The 26,367-nt window shown below is 37.2% G+C and overlaps 1 protein-coding gene across 6 annotated transcripts; it reads right to left on the reverse strand.

Moving 5' to 3' along the window:
- Positions 1 to 2,034: 2,034 nt before the first annotated feature.
- LOC110059524 (uncharacterized) lies at positions 2,035 to 24,865 on the reverse strand. Of its 6 annotated transcripts, XR_016203036.1 has the most exons (6): positions 12,412 to 12,573; positions 8,549 to 8,653; positions 6,019 to 6,205; positions 4,024 to 4,197; positions 3,429 to 3,486; positions 2,035 to 2,964 (listed from the first exon to the last, which is right to left on the reverse strand). XR_016203036.1 is itself a non-coding variant. In XM_089276046.1 (5 exons), exons 1-5 carry the CDS (start codon positions 24,717 to 24,719, stop codon positions 6,185 to 6,187), a joined length of 384 nt encoding a protein of 127 aa, XP_089132172.1. In that variant the 5' UTR covers positions 24,720 to 24,865; the 3' UTR covers positions 6,062 to 6,184. The 6 variants fall into 6 exon arrangements, 5 of the variants coding, with proteins under 5 accessions (XP_089132172.1, XP_089132171.1, XP_089132170.1 ...); XM_089276046.1 differs by lacking the exons at positions 2,035 to 2,964; positions 3,429 to 3,486; positions 4,024 to 4,197; positions 12,412 to 12,573 and adding exons at positions 17,180 to 17,251; positions 18,521 to 18,619; positions 24,633 to 24,865 and having other exon boundaries at positions 6,062 to 6,205; XM_089276045.1 differs by lacking the exons at positions 2,035 to 2,964; positions 3,429 to 3,486; positions 4,024 to 4,197; positions 12,412 to 12,573 and adding exons at positions 17,180 to 17,248; positions 18,521 to 18,619; positions 24,633 to 24,865 and having other exon boundaries at positions 6,071 to 6,205; positions 8,474 to 8,653.
- Between the last annotated feature and the right edge of the window lie 1,502 nt (positions 24,866 to 26,367).

Consider the following 26,367-nt stretch of genomic DNA (forward strand, 5'->3'; position numbering starts at 1 on the left):
TTCGTTGATTCAAACTGAATTCTGTTTGGCTTTTGCATGCTTTACCATTTCGTTCAAATTCGAGTTTGTTTTCTATTCGTTAAAAACTGCGAAACATATCGCGGCTAAAGCCCCTGGTTTGAAAACATGGCACACTACAGTTAAACTTTTAAAGATGGCCTTGTATGTTCACTGAAGCAGTGATAGCAACAACTAGCACAATGTTTGGATTATTTTGCCTCCAAATTCATTCGCGTCAAGTTTTGAGTTTTTTTTTCGTTGTTTTTCGGCGTTAATTTGTTTGTTTTTCAACATCGTTAAATGCCGTAGACTCGACATGCAGAGCCATCTTAATATTAAGTTACTTGTTAGTTTGACTTGACATATGTATTCAGTGAGGTTGCAAAGAATTATTGTCTGGGTTTTCTGCAATTCTCGACAAATTAGGATTGAAAAAGTTTCATTTATTTTTCGAGTAGAAATTGAACTAAGTCAGTTCCGTTAATCGATGTTCAATTCTGACTGTCTTGGATCTCTATAAAATTGTCTAAAACTCTTCATCTGCGAATGTTAAATTCAGATGTCCCTGGATTTTTGAATATTCTTTTAAAAAATTCATTTCGGGTAAATCGCTAAGAAAATTTAACGATCGTGTTGCAATAATTTATCTTAATCATAATTGTCTTGGAGTTTTCAAATTTGTTCTAAAAAATTCAACAATCTCGTTGCAACAATCTACATTTATTTTTGTCTTGGATCTGTATATTGTACTAAATCAATTCTGTTTATCGTCGAAAAATATTGACGATCTTCCATCAATTTGTTCAATTCTGATTGCTTTAAATCGATGTTTTAAATCGCTGTCGAAACTTGATGATTGTTCTGGAAAGACTCGGCCAATATTAAATTCTATCTTCTTGGATTTTTGAATTATGATCAACTAATTCTGCTACATCGCTAAACAAAATTTACTAGGACACCTTATCGATTTTCATTCATCGTAATTGTCTTGGACTTTCAATTGTGATGGCAAAAACTGACGACCATTTTTGATCCGCGTATAGTTACAATTGTCTTGGATTTCCAAATTGTGTTCACTCGTTTCTGTTGAATCGCTGATACAAATTGTCTAACTTGGCAATTTTTTTCGTTCAACACGATACCCAGACAATAATCTTTAGTACCTCACTGAATATTACATTATATTTCTCGAAGGTAACATGGCAAGCCAATTTTTCGTTTGTTCATCGGCAAGTAACTAATCGGATCTGTTTAATTCTAACTTGATACGGGAGTAATTTCGGGATTTTTTTTTTTTTTTTTTTGATTTTATAGTTCAAATCAAGTTGATGGCTTGCCTATTTACCTTCTTGATATATAATGTAGTGTAATAACATTACGTGAAATAGTATGTCCTAAAACGACGAGCAGCTGGAAATCCGTTTACAGAAATGAGAAGATCGGGCAAAAATTAGCAGATTAAAATTAGATCAACTGCAACGTTTCAGCACGCTGGTTTGGATGTTGACACGAAGAGAACATTTTTTGACTCGTTATGATCAAGAGAACTTGTATAGTTGGGCTCAATTTACCCCGCGATATAAACTTTCTTAATTGTTACGATTTAAAAGTGTTTTCATCTTCTCAGTGTTCAACCTAGTGCGTTCAAAAGTTGCAGTTGTGCTAATTTTTATCTGCTCTTCTCATTTCTGTATATTTCTCGCTGTTCGGCGTTTTAGGACATACTATTTCATGTAATGTTAGCGTGTAATACTCCATCTTGTGCAAAAATTTTATCTCAAATTTTTGTATAAGACGGTGTATCACATTTTTGGCGGGAAAATCATTCAAGGGGGTACCCCCTTAAAAATTTTGTCAAAAAAGTTGCCAGGGGAAACGCTGTGCAAATTTTTTCAAATTTTCCCGCCAAAAGTCTTAGTATATATAGGGCAAATTTTTTGATGACACCTTTGTAATTAATTTAATGGAAAATCACTCAATTAATTAAGGAATTATTCAAGTTGAATAAAACTAATTGAAACGCAAAACACTTGCTTGTATTTATTGTTTGAATGAAATATTTTATTAAAGATAATAAAGATTACAAAGAAGACACTTGTACTTTATTGACTTCTGTTAATAGCAATATAAAATAACAGAGGCCAGAAAGACTAAATAACTTTTATTGATATTACAATATTAACTTACTAATATACTTGAAAAAAAAAAAAATTGGCGCATGCGTATTTTGGGCGCCCGTATTTTTTCTAAGTTTTTTGGCGGGAAAAATAAAAATTTTTAAACGGAGTACATAAAGTATAAGATGATTTTTTTTTGAAAAAAAAAATTGGCGCATGCGTATTTTAAGCGCCCGTATTTTTTCTAAGTTTTTTGGCGGGAAAATTAAAAATTGACATGGGTCTTCATGAGTAATAATCTCCGTCAAATTTCAAACAAGAGCGTTAAAGCGCGAAGAAAACTTTTAGTTACAAACTTATTCCAGCTACACAGTGTACGAGTTTCCTGTGAGAAAACGTTTATTATTCGAAAAGATTAAGAACTTGGTACATTACAATTTTGAGACTTTAGCTCGTGTATCAAACAAGAAAATAAATCGTTTCCTAACCCTACAGAAAGCTGCCACGTTAAAATTTCGAGACTTTGGCTAGTGTATCAAACAAGACAATTGGAATCAGTAAATAAATTTTACGAGCCGTAGAACACAGCGAAAATAAACCTGTTTGAAACTAGAACAAATGTCCTCCTGTGTTTCGAAGTCTGCCTTCTTGTTCTTACTTATCCGAGAAAAAGAAAAACCCCTAGCGATCTTAAATATCTATCCTACTTTGCGTCGTTGGGTTATCTTCAACGTTTTGTCCTTATTGTTTCCTCCAGCGTCTGTCTTCAGAGTATTTAGTTCCCGTTTGCCAGCTTCAGTGTCTCTGTGTTTATCCTTTTGCTGTCTTGCTCGTGACACCAGAAATCCTGCAAGAAATTTTAAAATGTTTACTTCACATGCCTTGTAATGTTTATGTATTAAACCAAAGCAATTGCTTCATGTTCTCTTGACAAACATTCATCTTCGGCTCCTTCAGATACGCGTTTGAATATTTTCGCAATATTTTTCCTTGTAGCATTTTAACTTTCACAAGTAATTTACACAATTTGAAAACAAACTTTGTCTGCTCATTTACATTCGAGTAAGACGCAGTGCAAGCTTGAAATATTAACTCTTCACACTGACTTCCGAGTGATCAAAAAGTTATTTCCTCTTAAAATATCAACACAATGTCAAGCAAACAAGTATAGAGAATAAAAAAAAATTAATCAATCAGGAATACTGTCTTGCTATACCACAAGATTCTGGGAAATGACATTGAAAAGACATGAACAGCAAACAGTCGGCAGAAATGAAATTCTGAACAACGAATTAAATCAATTTTAATTACCTGAAGTAATCGTGTTATGGATGGCTCCATTACAGCTCCACAGTATCGTCGTTTGTACCTGAAAAGAAAAAAAAAGTTATTTGAACGACTTGTCTTCACCTGTTCTTATCGCGACAAAAAAAACACGGCTAGTTTTTGGACAACACTTCTAGACAACACTTCTCGACGAAACACTTTACAGTACACACAGAACGTATCTGTTGTTTGCACATTCGGTAAAAATGTACGGAAGAAATAAGCAAGGGAGCGTAACAACTCCAAATTGCGAACAAATTCATAGTAAATATTCTCACTTTGTTGTAATATTTCCGCCACAAATTAAAAATATCTCGATTTGACCGACACATTCCAGGATATTCATACAATGGGCAACAAAAGAATAACGCTTGATAAATGCTTGTTGTTTATTCGACTGTTACTAACAGATTTTGCACAAGGCTTTTCTCCACAAAATAATACCAAACGTTTCGTGTAATAAAAACAGTTCTTACGTAAAAATATCGCGGATCCGTTACTAGGATTGATCATGATAATATAGGATACGGCGTTCCTCGGTAAAAACTATTAAAAAACAACCTACATTATCAGTTCTTACCTTGAGGAGAATTCAAATTCCATAAGTTGACAATACACCGTGACATCTTTGTTTGAAGCACGAGCTTCAAGTCAAATTCTTGTTGCAGGTATTTGTGTTTCATAACAACTTCAAACGACAGGATCTGAAGCCTGATACTTTCTCGTAGAAATGAGCCAAGTTACTGGTAGATTTCTGTAAATTAAATTTTTAAACGTGAATGGTTAACATACGGACGATAAAAGCAATGCGACATACCGTTATCAGATTTATAATTTGCAATTTAAAAATTTTCAAACATCAGCAGCCACGCACTAGAGTCTTGAAATACAGTCATCTGATTGGTTCATTTTCTCGTTGCGCGGGATATTTTAAATTTTCCCTCACAGTATTTTTGGTTTTTTGACAGGAAAATTGACATTAGAAACAACAAAGTTAACTATCTCAAAAAAAAAAAAAACATGCAACCTGTAAAAACGGTAACCAAAAAGGAAAACCCCCGGTGGGAGGGGGTGAAGTGTTTCCTTTCATGGCCACAACAAAAATAAGATAACAAACAAACACACAAACAAACTATAAAGGTTACATTAGACCTTTGCGTGTGCCGGGAAAGCCTTGAGTGGAAAAGCCTTAAAGTGTTTATCGACTGCTAATGACGTCAAAAGACGTCAAAAGACGTTAAATCAGCACACCCTTTATCCTTTTGAGATAAATAACCTTTAAAACTCATCAGTGGACGTTTTTCGTTTGGGAAATATTTTTGTCCCCACGACAAAATATAATTTTTTTGAAATATTTTGTAGGTGTGGCACAAAGCCACCTAACTTTCATGAATTTAAGATTGCTAAGAAAATTTGACAAATTTATTGACAAAACAATATTTCACAGAGCAAAACTTTTACCGAGTATTTTTAAGGTTGTTAGCCCCAAAAGTTCAAAACAAAGGTATGCTGATCTCTTGAAGTCAGCCAACCCATGATGATGACTGATCATTTCTAGCATGGCACTCACTAGTGTTATATTTTAAACGGTAAGTTGTTGCGTTCGTTTTTAAATCCCAGTTCTCTAAAGCCTATGAATAAAATAGTGCTCTAAAACCATCTCAGTTGAAATCCTGGCTTTTAGTCATGAACAAAAAACTGATTAGTTTTCACTGTTTATGTGTTTAATATTGTGATTTTTTTCAATTTCCAAAAAAAATTCTGGTTATGCAGACAGTTTCTTAATTTTTGGTAAAATATGTCATTTCCAAGTGCCAAGTAATGCTTTACAGCCACTCTGTCAAATTTAAGTGTGCCTGCCAGCAAAGACAAGAGGCAATGGAATTTCACTGAAGGAATGTTCACAAGAAAATTCACAGTCAGATTTGCTTTTTTTAATCACACTGGCATCATAAAATATCAAAATACTGACTTTTTTTTAATGTGCTCAGATTACTAAATCTTTCTTTTAAGTGTCCCTCATAAATAAAATCTATACCATGGTTGGCAAATTACTTCTTAATTTTGGCACACAGTTTCAGCCTTAATTTATAATGTCACAAGTGAAACTACAAAATTGCCAGGGCAACGTTTGGTGTAAAATTTCTTGATATAATAAACAAGTCAAAAACTGTCCTCCTGTGTTTCAAAGTCTGCCTTCTTGTTCTTATTCATTCCAGAGGAAAACTTAACACCGGAAAAAAACTCGCTTGTGTAAATGAACCTTTAGTATGTGGAGGGATGAATTTGAAATTGATGCTAACCACCACTCAATTTAGTTTAGACTTGCCACAAGTCGACCTTTGCTAATCCTTCGCTTATTCATCTCCCTCGAGCAAAGCGAGAGGGTAATCTTTGAGCAATGAAGTCGCAAGCGTGAGTACAACGACAAAACCAACAGGCCAAGGAAGAATTATTGGAGAGGACTCTGAAAAAGTCTCAACCTAGTCCTGCTATGAACAACCTCGCCCAGGAATACCAAGTTGAATAATTTGCAATGCAAAACAAATATTTCATCCAAACATTTAAGACTTACCTCAGAGTCAGCCAAAAATCCATATGTACACAGGGAAGTTTGAAATGCTCTCCATTTTGCACTTGTTTCTGGGATGCACATGTATGTAACCTTGGTTGGCTTAGATATGGTGTACATCAAAATTGTAGGTCCACATTCGCTTGGCATAGAATACGCTATGTTGGCTTCAGCTGGGTGTACGCAGGTTCTGTAATTGATAACAATAATACAAGTAGATAAATAAATGAGGCAGATAAATAAATGAGTCATCATGAGGCTACATGGAATTTAAGCTCAGTTAAACCCAAGCCAAAGTTAATCAGTGGCTTGCTGTGGCAGTCATGGACACCCGAGTAACTGCGGTTTGTAGGGGCATCAAATGCTTTGTGTCCCAGCTGTCTGCAGATGTGCAGTTTGCTATCAGATTCATGATTGCAACAGACATCACTTTTCAAAATTCTCTCACCTTTCCCAGACAAAAATCAAATTTCCCTGACCAAATAAATACAGAATGTCAGATCTAGTCGCGGTTTCTGGCCTCAACTTACAGTAATCCTTTTCACTGTTCATTAAAAGACTAATAAGGAAAAATATCATTGAGATCACAGTAACCCCAAATGTTTCTTCCAGCCTTCAATGGTATCAAAACAGCCTTGTTAAATTATGTCAATTTTCATTGACTCTAAATAAAATTCCCTGACTTTTCCCTGACCTTGAGAAAATTTTTTCCCTGACCATTTCCTGACCTATGGCAACCCAGATTTTACTTTCTGCTTATAATAAGTTTACATGTGTTCTTTTTCCCTCCCACTTCTCTTTCCCTTTTCTTAAATGCAGCCACACTGCTGACCAACAGAAAAATGCCAGAATATCTTAAACAACCAAAGTCTTCTGGCATTTATGAGTTGGTAAGCAGTATCCAGTGTTAGTGCACTCTCAGAGTACACCATTGGAGTAGTTTGTAGGATGTCTTCAGTGCAGGGCAGTAAAAAACCCAGGCCCGATTGCCCGGGGCAAGTAAATTTTCCCCTTGGGCAAGTGAAAATAGTTTGGCATTCTGGTGGGCAAGTGAAATTAGCCTCAGTAGTATTGTTAAAGATGAGTAAAACAATGAGTTGAAAGCATGGATTAATTTAAAATACATCCATTTGTGTCACTGTCCAGTATCTTTCACCTAGTTTAGTACCAGTAAGCTCATTTTGTTACCAACAGTCTTTCACGGATTTTAGACAGTACCCAGTAAATGATGTACATAATTGATAAGGCATGAACATTGTGCACCTATTAGGCAAGTAATATTTTAGTGGGGGCAACTACAAACTGAAATGAACTGGGCAACTGGATTTCAGAATTTTTTCCTGCCCTGCAGTGTAGTGTCACATAGCAGATTTTTTGTGGAGCTTTGGAGCACCTTTCTTCCCCTCCCTTCACCATCCCCTTTAACCACTACAATTAACACAGTGAGATAGCTGTCTAGATGACTCTGTGTAGGAGCTCATGTCTGGGTTGCAGGGATTGCTATCCATGGAAGGGGTTCACTGTCTAGGAAGAAGTAATCGGATTGAATTGATAACTTATGTAAGCGTGCCTACCAATGAGGAAATTTCACCAAGGCTGACTTCAAAATATCAACCTTAGTTAAAGAGAAAGATCACCTTTTGTTCAGCAAGATCACCACCACAGAAGACCACCCACTTTAAGATTTGTTGCCACAAAACAGTCAAGAATACTAAGAAAAAAGGGGGCATAAATTCTAGCTCTCCCAGATAAGAACTTTGACATACAAAAATTGATTTATGAACAGATGTCTTTTAAAACTTGTGTAGATTTTAAATTATATTCAACTTGCTTTCATTCAAGATTTGATTGTCAAGACTCACGTCTGCTGAGTCTGGCATTTTTCAAAAAGAAATAAAGACCTTATTCATTCATTGGGGCCAGCTAGTCACAATGGTGGCCCCTGGACATACCACACACCCATAGTCCATGCAGCTTGATACAGTTGTCAAAGTAAGTAATTCAATTTGGTAAGTATTTGGGTTCCCTTAGTGAGTGTACATTGATTTCGTCTGTGTGATGGGCTCATGGATGTCACTCTCAGGGTTGTCATGGATACCTTCCCACTTACTTGAATCACATCTGTCCCCACCTTAACTACAGGCTCCTTCCCCAGACTTGACTATTAAAAATGAGTTGTACTTTCTTTTAAGAAAGTAAGAATAAAATTAATGATAAAAACCCTGTAACCTTGTGTCCCATATTTATATGACTACTTAAAATTTAGAGTGTAATAGCTAAAACAAGAACTACTAAATCAGTCTTACAATATTGACAATGGACTCCAGAGGGAGAGGGAAGGAGTGGCCACCAGAAGATCATGTGGCAGAAGACCGTTGAGAAGGAAATGAAGCAAATGGGAAAGATCTGGAGGAACAACCAAGTGATGGTAAAGGACTGGCAGATGTGGAAGAATTACCTTGCTGCCCTACATGCCACCAAGGCGTCAAGGGTATGGTATGTTGAGTATTGCAAAAATTACTGTAACACCTACACCTTCCATGCTCTTGTTCTTAATTCTTTCCTTTCCAATTGCTGACGGCCTTCTTGCACTCCTGTTTTCTGGAGAATCAGGCTGCAACCTTCTGATAAATGCTCTCTGTCATAATAATAAAAATAATCAAAGAATAACTTAATGTCATACATGACATACAGAGAGCAGGGAAATAGAACAAACCACTTAATAATTAACACCAGCTCATTAAACAGTGTGCAAAAACAGGCTTCAAATTTGAATGGCATGATACATTATTATTTAATTATGCTCATGGTAGAATAGAAAGAGGAGTTGCTTATACTAATGCGGGAATAAAGGAATCCCACTTTTTGAAATGTTGTACAAGTTTACTATTTCTTTTGGCAATCAAAATTTCTATGCTAAGAGTGGCTTTCAATTTAGCCTTAAAAACTTCTAAAGATGTTTTTGTATTATCATGCTCACAAGTAGGGCTAAGGATGTACAGAAAGCTGTGCAGTACCATAAACACTGGCGAATAAGCCGCACTCGCAGATAAGCCACACCCCAAGTTTGGTAACTCAAATTTCAAAAAAAAGTTTTCGGAAAGAAATCAAAATAATTCACAAGTGGAGTCTTGAGAAAGATTCTTTTCATGTACATTTCTTGATTTCTTGAAAACTCACTTCAAACTGAAACCCTTACCTATAATTTTAGTTCTCCAATAGTATAGACATGATGTCTACCAACTTTGACATATGTTTGATGTTTCTCTGGTATTTTTCAACCAGTATTTTTTTTTTTCATTCCCGTAAGTTTTTCAATTGAATTTTACATACAACAGTGCTTTCGACTGTTCATTTGTAACTTGACAGCCAGACATTCACATGGAGATGGAGTACTGGACACAAGTAGCTTTCAATCACAGCTCATTGCAACAATGAAAAGAACATACTCATTTCGGTTATAGTGAATCAAGTCAGGTAGAATATGCTCTAGTCTGACGCCTTAGAAGCTATTTTGGTGTCCACATTAAAAACAGAGATTGCCCTGCAGTTTAAGACAAAACAACCTTTTGTCTTTCCTTTTTTTTCTAATTAAGTGATTTATAACTGCTTGTTTCTGTGAGTTAGATAATTCTCCATAATTATGTGCATAATTGAAACAAACCACTAAATGTTTTTCAAGAATAGGCCAAAAGGCTAAGTAAAACTCCACTGTAAGGTCATCATTGCCAGGAGTTTTATTTTTTTGAAAACTTTTCAAAGTATTAAAACATTCACCGATAGTAAAATTTTCCTCACATTTCCCTTTCTGCATTTCAGAAAGTTTAGGTACAGACATGTTCTTGAGAAAGGAGTCTGGCATGGTTTCGCTTTCTCTGATGAATTTGCCTGGTAAAGATTTGAGTACAAACCTTCGAGTTCATCAATGATTACTTTTGGATTCGTTGTCAGAGATTGATCTTCTCTAATAATGTTCTGGATTCTCTCCAAGTTCTCTCCAAGTTCCCTCCAAGTTTAAAAAAATACTTGTTACTTTTCTCCCGTTGTTCATACCACCTGGCCCTTGAACATACACTGTATTATTGCCCCTTGCACAATATATTCATACTGAAGGTCATGCTCGGTCTTCAGAATCTCAATTTTGTAAACATTTTCTAAAGTTAATATGATTGTAGTCTTTATTATCTAATAAACTTCCATTGAACTTCCAGAAAGAGGGTCCACATACTTGTTCCCCTATTCTGTTAATCGACAACAGGATTGCTGAATAATCTGTCTTAATGGAAGGAATAATATTTGCCTGATCAATCTCCTCTTGCAGATCATTGTCAACTAACCAAAAATTAAGCCTTCTTTGGATTATCGGTGTTTTCTGTCTCCAAGTGAATCATTCTATTTCTGGATTCCTAGCTCTCCAAATGTCAACTAAATCATGCAATAAGTAAATGTTTTCAATCTGCTTAGCCAATTCCTTCAATTTTGGCTTGCCAACAAAACCATCAAGGTCAGGGTCTAAAATAACATTAAAAACTCCAAAAATTATGATCCTACAGTCATCATCTACTGGTATATCACTTTAGCCCAATGCATCCTTAATTTGATCAAAAGGAGTGTTTGCTCACTTGTTTTGTTTTGAGCATAAATGTTCACAAATAAGAACAAAATGCCCCAAGAAAAATAAAATGCCCTTCTTTGTCAGGCCGCACAGATGTACCGTAGTTTCTCGGTTATAAGGCGCACGGTTTTTTCGAGGAAAATCTGTCTTTTCGTGGTAAGTTCAAATTCCAAGCTATCCTTAATTAAGATGAGTACACCTCTTCTATTTTCTGAGAAATGCAAGAAAAACATCTCACCCTTCCACTGCTTTTTCCAAACATTTTCCACGGCAATTGGCTGCCAAGAATAGTATGCCAAAGGAAAGAAATGCTGCTGTGTCAGCAAGTGTCAACATTTATGTGCAAAGGCAATGGAGGCTTCCGCAAGATTTGCTCTTTATTCATTTCTGAAAGTTTTGAGGGAGCATAAAGCCGACAATTTAAGGACACTTTCAGATGGGATGGCATTGAGAGGTGCAAACAGATTGCATAGTTTATTTTGTTCTTAACATAGACTTAAGAAGTATTGCCAACTGGCTTTGGAAATTTCAACTTCTTAAAGTGCACCTAACCCCCAAATTTTTTTTTCGCTAAAACGAATCCACTTACTGTTTAAACTAATTCTGCGAAAAAATTTTTGAATTTGGTTGAATCCTCAATTTTCTATGGCCCGCCAAAGTCGTGCTCGAGATGTTTCACGACCGCGTTTTAGGGAGTCTGGGTCGAGCAAGGTTGTGACGTCTACCCAGGAACCGAATAGAACAGCCCTCAGTCATTTCTCTTTGCTTCTTTGGACGTCGTAGTGTAGAATACTCGCTTTTGTATATTTTAGCTCTAAAACGCCCAAATTTTCGCTAGAAGATCAAGATGTCTTCCTCCTCAGAGTCAGAGATGAGTTTTTATTCAGATGACTCTGATATAAACTTCATACCTGAAGTGGGAATCTTCTGGCTTTAAGTGCACTGAACAGATGGCCGAGTTCTTCGAAGGCTCCCACTTCGCTCTCTTTTGCTTTACAAAGTCCACCCACTTTTTTCGTCTTTTTTTCGCTTGTGGCCGATCGTCACCAAAATATGGAATACAGTGAAGCACTATTCCATTTTCTAAGTCTGGGGTGTTGCTGCAACCGCCTGCAACACACCTCGTAGGCATTTTAGCTGCAAATTCTTCACGAGCAACACCGCCACTACAGTGAAATGACTAGTGGCGAAACACGTTTCATTCCTGGGTAGACATCACAACTGCCGCTGGACCCATTCCCCCCAGAACTCGGTCGTGAAACAAAATGGCGCCGATTTAGGGCGATTTTCGCGTTTTCGGCCGGCCATAGCAAATTGAGGATTCAACCAAATTCAAAAATTTTTTCGCCGAATTAGTTGTAACAGTAAGTGGATTCATTTTAGCGAAAAAAAAATTTGGGGGTTAGGTGCACTTTAAATAATAAAATTGTGGTTGTTTCACATGAAGTCCATTTCACTCAGAACCGTTTCAGCAAGTTTGAACTCAGGCCAATTTTAAGGTGTACCAATCTTTCATGCTCATAATCTCTGAACATCACCTCAACCATGTTGCTCAGTTTTGCAGCTTGATGATAGGCCACACACATATGCTTACTGTAATAGTAAATATGGCCATTAATAGTTTGTTACACAGGCAATTAGGCAGCCCATATAGCAAACTATTCCAATAATCAAAGCAGCTTATCAGCATGTGAACAAGAGTTTACCTTGCTTTAGACAATACCAGGTATTTACATGATTATATGTCACGCACATGTATGTGAGAATACAAAGCTACACACCTCTTTAATGTCCACCTGGTGCCTTCTTCCATTTTTCCCTCTCATTTTCCTCATTCCTTGTTTAGATAGCCAAGCAGAGGGAATCACACTCTGAGCACGTGCCAGATCATGGAAGGCCACATCCAAGATTGAATTCCATGTTGAAGATTCTCTAGTACATCTTCAATGAGACCACTGGTGTTAGTGTAGAGAAAATGGTGCAGCACCGTTCACTTTTGAACCCATCCTGTAAGGAAAGGTACCAGAGTTCAGAATTTCATGTCAAGACAACCATTCCCTAGCACCATGACCACACTTTGAACGTGGTCAACCATGTTTTTTAACTTCCCACATTGATTTTTTTGTTCATTTTTGGACCATGTGGCGATAATGGTAAATAAAATCTGTTTCTGGAAAGAAAAGTAGGGGTCACTGAACATCCAAGATCGTTAAATCCAGGCAAAGCCATGGCAATGGCCATCTGCCCTATCATTGTTCATTTTTTTACTTAGCACGCACTCTCATACATGATGTAGCGTGTGAATTTACGTGTGCGGTAAGGATGCGCAGAAACAATTAGCGCGAACGTCCTTAAGCAACTTTTAGTAGACTGTTCACAGCCCTCTATCTTCTTGTATTTTTATTCCATTGTTGAACGCATGGATAGAGTCGGGAGTTAACTGGACGCCAGCACAAATTGAAGACTTGACTTGACTTATTGCTCACTTTGCTCACATACCCCACCCCCCCCCCCCCCCCTTGCCCTACGTGCTTCGTGCTCGCTTTGCTGCTTTTGTTTTTTTGGCATGCATAAATAGAGAGGCTGCAAACAAGCTAATTTTGAGAAAGAAACCCAATTTCCTATAAACATACAGAACAACTTTCTTGCGGTAGCCAAGTGATTCTAAATGAAGAAGCTAGTCATAAAAGGGGATAAGTGACAATTTTGGTTGTTTTTTTTTTTGCTCCAAATTAGCTGAAATTTTGCATGTGGACTTCATTTCAGCTGAAAAACATTGCCCTGTAATTTTTTTCGCTGGGTTGCTCTTCGTTTTCGAGAAATGACTTGGCTATAACTAGCGCAGGTTTCTTCGTTTTGTTGGCTAGTGTTACCGTTGAGGGAAAGGTTAAGGTATACCCAGGGCATCACATCGAACGTTCGGTTTTCGAACTCAAGCTAACGTAATCTATTTTAGGCTATCGTCGATTACATGTCGCTGTCGGAGTTTTCGTTGTTCTCTGTGACGTAGAGCGCATTGCCTTTTTCAAGTTGTAGATTTTTAAAAACGTTGCCCGCTTTAAATGCTCAAACTTCACTTTAAAAAAAGACCTTGAAGTTTATCGACGCGTGACAGAATTTTAAATCGGTCTATAAATCTTCGGAACTTTATTATTTAATCGAAGGTGGGCTTAAACGGTTTATTCTGGCAGCATCGATAGTAAGGGCTATTTTAATGTTTTGGTTTCAAAAAGAAGAGGAGAACTTAACAGGAAAAAGAGGGGCTGACGTTGTGTCGAACCGGTCTCAGGACATAACATTAGTTTATTCGAACATGATCAAAGGGCATTAATTTTGTAAATATAATACTTGTATAGGCTCGAACAGCTAGGGGTCGCTGATTTTGTTTCATTGAATTCGCTTTTTGAAAACGCTACTCACTCAAATGTTCAAACTTCACTCTAAAAAAAAAAAACGTTGAAGAGTTTATCGACGACGGCACAGATAAATGGGCGAATCTTTCGATACACAAGGAACTTTATTAATCGAAGGTGTATTTTGATGCACTAGCAGCAGCGATAGTAAGGGCTATTTTAATATTTTGGTTTCAAAAAGAAGAGGAGAAATTAACAGGGGAAAAAGGGGCTGATGTTTTGTCTCACGACAAAATGTTGTCTTACGCGACGCGCAGTGCTTTAATCGACTGTGCTAAGGAGACAACGTAACCAAACTAGGTTAATTTTATAAATATAATATTTGTATTGGCTCGAACAACTAGCGTCGCTGATATTCGCATTTTGAAAACGCTTCACGCTCAAATGTTCAAACTACACTTTAAAAAGAGACCTTGAGAAGTTTATCGACGGCGGCATCGATAAATGGGTGAATCTTTCGATACACACCGAACGTTATTAATCGAAGGTGTATTTCGATGCGAACTCGAACGGTTTATTTTAGCACTGGTTTCAAAAAGAAGAGGAGAAATCAACAAAAAAAACAAACAAACAAAAAAACAAAACAAAAAAAGAGGGGCCAGCGTCGTGTCGAACTCGACTCACTATTAATGTACCTGCTCTCGATCCGCGTAGCGCTTTAATCGCCTGTACTAACACGACAATATGAATAAGTAAGCATTTTCTTATGAATGGGATACTTGTATCGGTGCGAACAACGAGCGGCTAATGTGACGCTTCGTTGATTTCATTGTCCAGCAAAACAAAAGGTTTCTTTTGTTTCGCGTTCGACAAAAAGATGCCGCTAGGAGAAGTGCCTTTTTTTGCATACGTTATTTCTCGAAAACGAAGAGCAACCCAGCGAAAAAAAAATACAGGGCAATACTTTCAGCTGAAATGAAGTCCACATGCAAAATTTCAGCTAATTTGGAGCAAAAAAAAAAAAAAACAACCAAAATCGTCACTTATCCCCTTTTATGACTAGCTTCTTCAAATAATGTTTTGGTTTTGTAGCGGACAAATTCTCTTAGCTTCAGCACTACATATGAAATCTCAATCTCAACACACAGCCATGGTTGATCAAAAACCAGATACCTGGAAGTGAAAAATTTTAAACCATGAGCTAGTACTTGACTATTTTGAATGTTTTATTTTTTTAAATTCGTATCATAAACATACTTTAAAAACTGGCCATCGAATATTGAATAAGCTGCTTTTTACCATAGCTTAGCCAACAGTTCTAAGAACTGCAAATCTACACGGTCACTCAATACCTATCAACAATGTCACACAAACTTTGGCAAACTTTCGTCGTGTTATGTGCTTCCATGCCGAGGCCAAGTGAACAATTCAATGTAGAAGCCTGATAAGTTTGAAATCCCATGGTATTTCTACGTAGAGGTCAAGCATTCTCAGCAGGTTCAAATGGAAATTACGGAGGAAAAATGGAAATAATTTCTGACTGCCGGGTAAATAGTGTTTTGAAAAAACAGGCCGGTGAGTCACACAAAGCTGAGACAATTTGTGACTTGCAAACCCAAAAACATTGTATAAAATCACTTGATGTTTCTGAACAATGATAAAAAATATACTCAAATACCCTCGGGAGGTTTCAATTGATACTAACAATGATTTTTTTCTGGAATTGATTATCTATGAATTTTTGACTACCGGGTATCTAGTTTTTGGAACAACCATGCCCATGACCACGAGTCAAGATTTCTATAGTATGCCGAGGCTTAGACAATTCATCCACTGCAAAACCAAAACATTATTTAGAGTCGCTTGGCATTTCTCAACAAATATTGAGTACTCTCAGAGCCGGTTTCAACTGTGATTTTTGAAGATATTATTCTACAAGAGTTGACTCCAGAGTCAGAGCACGAAAATTTTTGAATGTCAAAACCTCAAGATTTCATGGTACGCCCAAGCTCGTAAAAAGCTAAAACAATAGTTGGAATTGCTTGAAATTGCTAAACAAAGATCTACTGTACAGCTGTAAGAAGAATTAAATGAGTTATTCTGTGAGATTTCTACATTAATTTTAGACTGCTGGGTAGGCTAGTTTTCTGGAAACACTTCCCGGCTGCTGGGTATCTAGACACAAATGTTATTATTTGTTTTGTTTGAAGTTTTCAGAACTCTACTCACAAAGTGCACTCGTTGGTTCAATTTGAGCTCCTTTGACTCCTTTGACAATTGACAATGAAAAAGTGCTTTGGCTCGAATAAACAACACACACTCGAGTCCATTCCAGAAAACAACTCAGGTCTTGATGAGCCTATCAATTATGCGATGCAAACATAAGAAATCCAAGTTTTGTACACCTTAAATAAACAAAATTTCAGCAAATAAACCGAAATAAACGATTAATCCCGCGCCAGAAAGACTAAACACTGAAAAACAACCTAGAATAATCTTGTTCACGCTTTGAAGCCTTGTGACATCCCAAAGGAAAAAAAGTGTTCTGATTGGCTCATCCCAAATATCAACAACATCCACCTGCATCCTAATATGGCCAAAAAAATCTCACAGCACCAGAAAGGTTCACTTACACAAAATTGAGCTGAGAAAATCTGATAATTTTTCTGGGTAACCTGCTGCATAAACCTTCACACTACGTATGACGCTATATAGCCTCCGCCTTGTCAGACTCGTGTTTCCACTCGTCTGACTCATGGCAATGAAGTTGACCACCCTAACTCGAAGTATATTCTTCTATTCTCCCTTCAGTTGAGTTTGAAGAACTATGTGAGATCTGTTGTGATGGTCAACATGCAGTGTTTGAATGAGTCAATAAACTATACATCCTTTGAGGTCTCAGTAATCTTCCATAAAACAGGGGGAGGGGGGGGGCACTTATTCAAAGGGAGGCGCTTATTTTAAATTTTGGCCGACAGAAGAGGCGCTTATTCAAAGGGGGCGCTTATTTGAGGGGAAGCACTAATTTGTGGATTTGCAGTATCTGTCAGGAGTCAGCTGTACTGATTACTTAAATTCAACAACTGCCTATTGTGCCTATACAGGAACGTAGATCTAGATGAGCAGAGGTGTTTACAAAATAATGTAGTCCTTCATTGTAGTTTACAATTAAACTCTTTGTCAATGTTGTACTTACTTTTTCCATCAGTCTCACTATCTGATAAGACAAGTTCTTTGTCTTGTACTTTTTCCCTGACACTTTCATCTGCTAGTAGAAAAACAATCAGTGAGTTACGTGATTCTTTTTTTTTCACTAAAAACTGAATCACAATCTTAATTTGTGATTGACTTTTATTTAGTATTTTACAGTGTCTTTAGTCTGTGGAGGTCAGCGTTAAGATGCAACAGTCTGTAATTGGGGTCACCCAGGCAATAATGCTAGCAAATCGAAGGACAGAATGAGAACAATATACAGTGTATCTTTAAAAGCTTCACGAGTGAACAAGGTGCAGTAATATACATAGAAGCTGCACTGATAAACTACATATAAAATACCACTGAGCTAACAAAGATTATTGATATTCTTAATAAGAAACTAGCCAACTGTAACTTGGGGTTCATTAAACAGTATTAGGGCCTTACTATATTGTGCCCTTCTCCATTTCTTGCTTTATTCAATATCTTTAAATAAATATCTTTAAAGAAAGATATCTTGTAATATAATAATGACTTTATAATATAAAAAATATCTTTGTGATATAATAATGAATGGAGGAAATAATAAAAACAAAACAAACAAACAATCCCTGCAGTATTTTTTGGCACTTCCACTTCTTTGTGTACAACTGGATTTGTCTGTTGCGTTTCCAACATGGTTTTTGCTAGAACCCTTCTTTTGTTATCATGTGCAAGGAACATTCTCAGACTGTTAATAAGAAACATCATGCCTTAAATCAGCTTACTCGCAAATTTGTCTTTAGCAAAAGATTATTTAATTATAATAAATATTCTCTTATCGAACATTTGCAAGAAAGCTATGGAATCAAAATGACAAAAAAGTCACCACATAAACTCTGATCAGTACATTTTTAATACATTTTTGTTAGTTTCTTTTTTTTTTGGATGGATTGAATAAAATGAGCAAGTGTAGCCACTGTGGTACTTTATTCTAATTAAATGACAATATGAATAATCAGGAAGTGAGGGACAGGTTATGTTCCAGTTGAAAAACTTAAGCTAACACATTAATCATTTATATATATATATATATATATATATATATATATATATATATATATATATATATATATATATATATATATATATATATATATATATATATATATATATATATATATTTTGCCTGCCTAGTTTGATCATCTAGAGGAAAGATTTTTTTATAAAGAAGTTCAGTTAAAAAAGTTTTGCCTACCTATGAAAACCAGTTGCCCTTCTGCTGAAAATGTTAATGAAGCACCTGACATGTAGACAGTACATAATTACAGTAAGGTAGAAATGCATATGTCATGGAAATTACCTTCTTTGATGTTTTGGGGGAAGCAGAAGAATCTGTTGATTTTCTGTTCTGAACCTTCTCTCTAGAGCCTTCTGTTCTGAGCCTTCTCCTGACTAGAGTCTGCAAAGTTGTAGCATGAGTTGAAAATTACGACTTTCTTACAATGTTTCAATAAAAATTCTGAGTTCTTTTTCCCAAATTGTGGCCTGACCTGATCATTTTTGAGTTATTTTTTTGTAAAAAAAAATACCTCTTAGTCGGCGCGTCGGGTATGTTATGGACAGGTCAATGGGTGAGTGAGTGAGTGAGTGAGAGATGTATGTATGTCACACCAATCAGATTGGATCTTCTATGAACAGCCAATCAAATTTCTTGTTGTAAAGGTAAATGGTACGTGAGAAACACAAGGTATGTATAAACACAAGGACTTTGGTAATTGAAAAATAAAGAGTGACGTGTATGTTGTCGGTTTGTGATTTTTAGTCCAGTTTGGAGGGGAGTGTGACAGTTACATACGTACATTGGGTTGTTTTGGAGTGCATAATTTTCAGTGTAATGGTGGCTAGTTATGAACGAGACGAGTCTTGAGTTTTGAGGCAGTTCATGAGTAGTAGGCAAATGGCACGAGATATTTTTATTTTTAATTACAAAGGGTAACTTGATACTTTTGTTCTTCACAAGGAGTTAATTCAATTAGAGGTCACGAATCATCGGGTCTAGTTCTTAGGACATGTTTTAGAGGAGACGAGACTATTTAGATTTGAAGCAGTTCTAATGTCCACAATAGTAAGTGCAGGTAACGATTGTTTTGTTCTTATTGCATGCAAATATGATGAGATATTTTTATTTTTTAGTTACAATGGGTAATTTGACACTCTTGTTTTTCACAAGGTAGTAAATTCAATTAGAGCTGATGAATCGTCGCCACTTGTTCCCACGAGATGTTTGCTATTTTTAGTTACAAATGGTAACTCGACACTTTTGTTTTTCATATGGGAGTAAATTCAATTAGAGCCTACAAGTTATCGGCTATTGTTCCCAGGATATTAAACAAAAAAGAAGCTTTCCTTTCTAGAGTGTTTTTACGTCTCTGCAGTAGCAGTTTAATATTTTTATTTGATGGGCATTTTATGACATTCAGTTCAGTCCGATATTTTTTAAAGGTAAAAAGTATGAAAACTGTTCAAATGTTCTTTGAAGACTGTGTGGCACCAAGTTAAAGTGCAATTTAATTAAATCAGACTTTCAACGTGTCAGAGAGGTTTTTTCTCTTTCTTTAAATTTTCGGTGAAGTAGTGTTGTTGCGTTGTGTTGTGTAAAAAGGGTAAACTTACTCTTAACTTGAGTATTTTTGAGCAAAAATTCCTCTTGGGGGCTGGAAGGGCTCCCGAGGAGGTACTCCCAGAAAAATTGGTTGGGGGTGTGCAGCCCGCTTCCCAAAGCCCTTACCCTATTTATGACCAAAATCTGCGATATTCCTTACCCTATTTATGACCTGACCAAAAATTCGAAACCCTATTTACGACCTGACCCTCAAATCAAAACCCTGTTTCAGAACTGCGTGATAATTAGCTCCCTAGCTCAAACCAGTGTTAAATTACCGTAAACATATAAATTTGTGAAGGGCTTTTGTTGATTTTCTTTTCGATAATGATGAACAAGAAGATCTGTTAGATCTTAAAACCGCGCTTTTAAAATTTAACTGTTTTCTTAGCACTACAGTCGCAACGCAGTGCACATTCGAAAGTAATCCTTGATGATTCATTGATTACTGTAGACATCACATCACTTGATCAACACAGACTGTACTATTGCACCATCAGTCGTAGCTGTTGCAAAATCTCCGATGACGTAATAGTGTTAATCTGGAACTTTCTTTGGGATATGTATGGGCATGAAGATACGAACACTATTAACAACAGCTTTCTTTCTTAAAAGTCAAGTTTAAATTTAATTTTTTCCTTGAGTAAAGGGCTAGCAAAGAAGTCACACGAGTCACATTATTCAAGAATTGCGTTATCGACGGCTATCTTTAGTACGGTGGTTATTTCCCTACCAATGACGTAATCATTGCATGTCCTGACATGTTCTTTGCTTGGCTTGCAAATATTTCATTTTCCTTCCGATCTATGAACTCGTTGCGATGAAAGAGCCAAAGAATTTACTTCATTTGCCTAAAACCACAAGAAATACTCACAAACTTGCAAATAAATTGATGACCGTCGCTTCTGGCGAAATAAACTTCCAAAGTAAACATGATCTTATTAGTCACGCAGCGAAAGTGAAAGCTACAACGTCAACGCATTCCATGGCTGACGTAATACCTTTTTTTAGCGTATTTATTATTCCCTTTGAATCCAATGCTTCGATAAAACCAAAAGAAAATATATTTTACCCACAACAAAGGAAACAATATCCGTAAAATTATCCATGTATTAATGTTTTAACAGCTTCTGGCGGAAAAAACATCACATGTTGCGTGACTTGGAATTTGGCCGAGCGGAGGTCTGCGTCTGGTCACCGACAAAAAAAAAATAATAATAAACCACGGGTAAACCTAGAACCGCGCTCGGCCCATGGCCGCGCGGTTAAAAAGTGGCTTCTTCTTAAAGCATACCCATATCAAGGCTAGAGTGTAAAAACTATACCCTATTTATGACCAAAATGGCCAAAATCAGCTAAAATCGATATCCTATTTATGACCAAAACGGCTGAAAAACCATACCCTTCGGGGCCGCACAGACCTATATAGCCCATATAAGGGAGTTCCCCCCCCCCCCCGGGGGAAGGGCTACGTGATCAGTGAGTGAGGGAGTTATGCATGTGCGCGTGTCAGACCTATCACAGTGTGGGTTGTATCAAAAAACGAATAAAATTGCCTGTTGGAAAATAAGATGGTATCTACATTAATCTGGAGACGTGTCAGATTACTGTAGTTTGTTCAGTCAAACATTTTATGGCTTACTATTTAGTTATCTTACCATTACCGATGTAACATCGTATTTATAGCATAAACTCCCAGTTTCTTTCTTGCTGTACATCGCAACCAAAAACACTTGTCAAATCAACCAAATCATTACTGTAAACAGTTCCACGAATGCTCCTATCTCCGAGACTTATAGTTCACAAAAAAATAACTCTTGCACGCCTTGCGTGCCTATGTTTTAAATATATCATCTGCGCATAAACAACATAAGCTGCATAATCACTGCACCATTAGTACTTGTAATTTTTTTCCAAACTCGACATGTTCACAAACTGAAACAATATGCAAATCTAATACTACATGACGAAAACTACACATCTTTGATGTCTCGTTACTTGTCCACAAAATGGGGGGAGGGGAGGGGGGCGCTTATTTTAAATTTTGGCCAACAGGAGGGGCGCTTATTCAAAGGGGGCACTTATTCGATGGGGCGCGCTAATTTGAGGATTTATAGTATTTTGGTAAAAGAAAAGTTACCATAATAACAAGAACCAAATTATACCAGCATACATCACAATACATAATTTGTGTCCTTTGTCAGTTTTTTTAAACAGATACCACATATTTCACATAGATTTTCAGTGTTTCTGCCAGAGCGCACCATTGCGGGAATCCCACGTTACAATCAGAGATGGCCCCCAGAAAAACGAAAAAAGGGGCAATTTGGCCCTTTCCTTGTACAACACTGCAGGCTTAACACAGGCATAATATTTTAAAAGCCATCCCAGAGCTCGAAATTGTGATCGATACAGTCGCCCATGCAACAAGCATTTCATCCTTGGTGACCAAAAATTCTGGTTTGGTCGCCATAATACGGCATAATGGCAACTACATTTCTCTGTGTTGACGACCAGTAACGGTTATTTTGTCACACATTATGTCCTTCTAGAAAAATCATATTGAAAGATCGCTGCTTCTAAAACATTCAACATAAGAAAAGAAGTCAATCCGTCCTTTTGCTTTGCTGTATTGATTCTCTCATATCAGAAAACTTCTGACTGGCTGAGCGTGTTTGAAATTGCCCTATAATGCATTGCAAACCCTTGATCATTGACTACATCATGTAGGCCTAAGGATTGTTCTCTTGTAATGCACGGATCCTTCGTACTAGTATCGGATTCAAAAGAAACTTTATTGAGTAGAAACCCTTCAAAAAGCACTTACGGTAAGCTAAAACACTGTTTATTCTGAGCAGCATCTTTTCGACAAGCGAGCGAGACGAGTAAACTTCTTGTTTCTCAGAAACGAGATTCGAATTTCATTGTTGACGTATCGTGTTACCTAGCACGTGCTGTTTAGCACGTACGCGCGTATGCAAATTTCAAGTCGTTAGCTTTTCTCGTGCAGTTGTTTAACACAATGCCGCCTTGATAATAAAGCTTTCTAGCATTCTAAGACTGTATTTCTTATTAATTTTATAGGAGTAATGGAGTGGATTCGACGCAATCTTCGGTACACCCCAGACCAAAGAGCTCTCCTCGTGTGGGATTCATTCCGTGGGCATTTGACAAACGCCGTGAAAGATCTTCTGGCGAGGCGAAACGTAGAAGTCGCAGTTATTCCTGGTGGACTTACGCCCGTGTTGCAGCCCCTGGACAAGTGTATCAACAAACCTTTTAAGACCAAGGTGCGATCCCAATACCAGACTTGGATGGTGAACGGTCCGTTCACTTACACTCCGTCGGGGAAGAAGCGTGCGCTGAGCAAAGAACTGGTTTTGCAGTGGATCCAAAAGGCATGGCAAGAGATACCCGCTGATTTGATCGCGAACTCATTCAAGTGCTGTGGAATATCGAATGCTCTGGACGGCACCGAGGACGAAGCTGTGTGGGACGAAGAAGAAGCTGGAGAGGAGGAAGCAGATGATGAACTGGAGAACGAGTTTGACACGGATAGCGAGGAGGAAGACTAGACATCACAAATTTCAAAACAACAACAACGGCTCTTTTCAGAGCCACCCGGTTCTTTTCAGAACCACCAAATCTTAAAAAAGTCAATGACCAATGTTTAGTGTCTTTTATTTGTCTAGTTTTAACTGTAAGTTCCGGTAAAATTGCTGTTGTTAGATTTTTTTGCGCGAAAATATTCGGCTATAAGGCGCACCCCAATTTTGGCAAAAACTTCCCACGAAAAGACAGATTTTCCTCGAAAAAACCGTGCGCCTTATAACCGAGAAACTACGGTACTATTAAATTTTATCATAGATCCTAACAAACTGCTTTATTTCCTTGGTACCCTGATGCATTTTTCCTTCTGTAGCTTTCAATTTAGTGGCCCCTTTCCCAAAAAATTGGCCCCTAAAAAGGGGCCACTTTGGCCCTCAAATAAAATTTTCTGGTTGAAACACTGGATTTTGCTACAGTGTATTATAGCAAACTGAAATTCATAATTTATACCTTGGGATTCCACAGTAGTGTGCTCCTCATTAGTACAAGTAACAAAGACCGGTACTCTTTTGGGAACTGAAACCCCTTTGGGCAGTAGCTGCGACTGCTTCCAAGGTTTTATTAAATCATTTTCCATTTCCATTATATGGTTCACTGTCTAGAAAATTATTCAAAAAATAAACAGTAAAATATTTTGCAAGCAAAGGCAAGGTAACTCAATGAAGCAGGAAAGCGAAAATTGGGATGTTCCAAAAATTTTCTGTGTCTGGGGATGGAGGGACAGATTCTGAGAGGTCTTGGATCCAGCGAAAAACTGATTCCTACAGGTCTTAATTTCAATTTTAATGATTCCGATACAACTGATTTTCTTTAAATTAGGAAGAAGGCAGATTCCGACAAGGGCAATTTTCTCAATTTACTGATTCCAACAATGCGATAATTTTGAGAAATTAAAGTAGAAACGTTTCCTACCCCAACTTCTACGACGAAAATTGCAGATTCTGAAAGGGTCTCCTCAGACCTTACCAAAATATACCCTCCATGGGGGGTGGGGGGTGGGGGGGGGGGGGAGGTGCGGACAAAATTAGAACGTCCCATTGATCAGTTGTATAGTGAATTGAAGTTAAGAAACAGTTCTCGCTGTACATGTACCGTGGTTAGAATCGCATAATTTACCTTTGACTTTATCTTCTTGTAAGATTCTTTCACCTTAGTCTCATGCCCTCTCTTAGAAAAATTTCAAGTTGAATCTTGAACTTACCGAAAATCGACGTTCGACGACACTGGCACGTGGAACACAAATTTGTTCTTTGACGCACTCGTACTCTCCTCTGCGTTCCTCTAACATCACATGAATATTTTACAGTCAGTTTTGATTCTCCACAGTTAACAAGAATCCGGTTCTTTTCTTTGTAAATCCGTAAAAAATGAAATAACTCTTCCCACATCAACACATGCCTTCGACTTTGGCGCCATCTTTGACCCAGCATTCCCCGCGGCCTCCCAGACAACTCCCGCGAAGAGTTTTCGGAGGACTGGGCTGGGCCGGATTGGCCGACAGTGGTTTTTTTTTTCTTCAACATTTTGCTTTTCAAATTTCGGAGATTTGGTGGATGATACAATTTTTCCCCAGCAGCCAGCAGTCCAAACATACCAAATATTGACTTTAAAAAACCGTGGAATGGATAAAATTTTGCCTTTTGGCCGAGGTGAGACTGGGACCCAAAGTCATGATTCCAAATAAAAAGTTGAGACATTTCATCAGAGAACTGTGTGATGTAGTGGTTAAGGCGAGTGACTTCATAGCGGTAGGTACCAGGTTCGACTCATGGTAGGAGAGTAAAAAATATATAAGGGGTAAAATCAGTAGTATAGTGGAATGTGTGGGGTGATAGTTCGAGGAGATAATAGGGGGAAAATATCAAAGGGGATAAGGGGGACTGTCATTAGGAGACAAATGGGAGAAAGGGCAATAGGCTATGGAAGAATATGAGGGATCAGTACGATAGTGGTAGGTATGGCAAGACGTATCGGGGAGATTATGAGGAAAAAGTATCAAAATTGGGGGGATTAGGGAGTGGAAAGGGTGGAGAAAGGGGTAATAAGTAATAAGTGAATTAGGGGACTGTAATTAAGAGACAAATGGGAGAAAGGGCAAATAGGCCATGGAAGAATATTAGGGATCAGTACTACAGTGGTAGGTATGGCAAGACGTATCGGGGAGATTATGAGGAAAATGTATCAAAATTAGGGGGATTAGGGAGTAGAAAGTGTGGTGAAAGGGGCAATAAGTAATACGTGGATTAAGGCTCCTGAATTATGAGACTGTAATAACGTGAGGATTTGGGGAGCATTAAAAGGAATAATATATGGGGGGGAATTAAAGTCAAAGTAGGAGCAAAATTAGTGGGTTAGTTGTGGGCATATACCCTGTTATGGGCGAAATAAAATACTTAGCATAGGAATTTAAACTTGAAATGTCTTTCAAACAGACGAAACATTTTTTAAATTTTTTCCTGTTTTTACAGCATAAAAAGTATCCTAAGAGCAAGTTGTTAACTTATTTATAACAGTATAGCTGACGTTATCATTTAAAATCTTGCATAAAAAATATTGAAAGCAAAATAATCTTTTTGTCGTGAGCTTTGCACTAAGCATGAGAGAAGAATTCACAGCTGGATACCCACACTATAATATTGAGAAGTCTTTTTGTTTTACTTCACGTTTTGCCAGAAATTAATGGTCTACTAAAAAGCTTAGCCAAAATAGACCTTTCAAGGAAGAACTATGTTAACATAGGCAACTGTTTTTAATAACGTTTTCGGGCATGCCATTAGTCGTTTCTTTTTTTCTTTTTTTTTCGCATTTGTTTTGCCGGCGATTCAATAAACAAGAGTAAACTGGCTCTCTCTCAGCTTTGTCGATCACAGCTACAATTCATGTATTTGTGGTAGTGCGACATTTCTAGAAGAATACGTGTATGCTTGATATAATCA

Source organism: Orbicella faveolata, unplaced genomic scaffold (assembly GCF_042242905.1).
Source record: "Orbicella faveolata isolate gen_17 unplaced genomic scaffold, um_ofav_v1 contig_4, whole genome shotgun sequence".
Lineage (NCBI taxonomy): Eukaryota > Metazoa > Cnidaria > Anthozoa > Scleractinia > Merulinidae > Orbicella > Orbicella faveolata.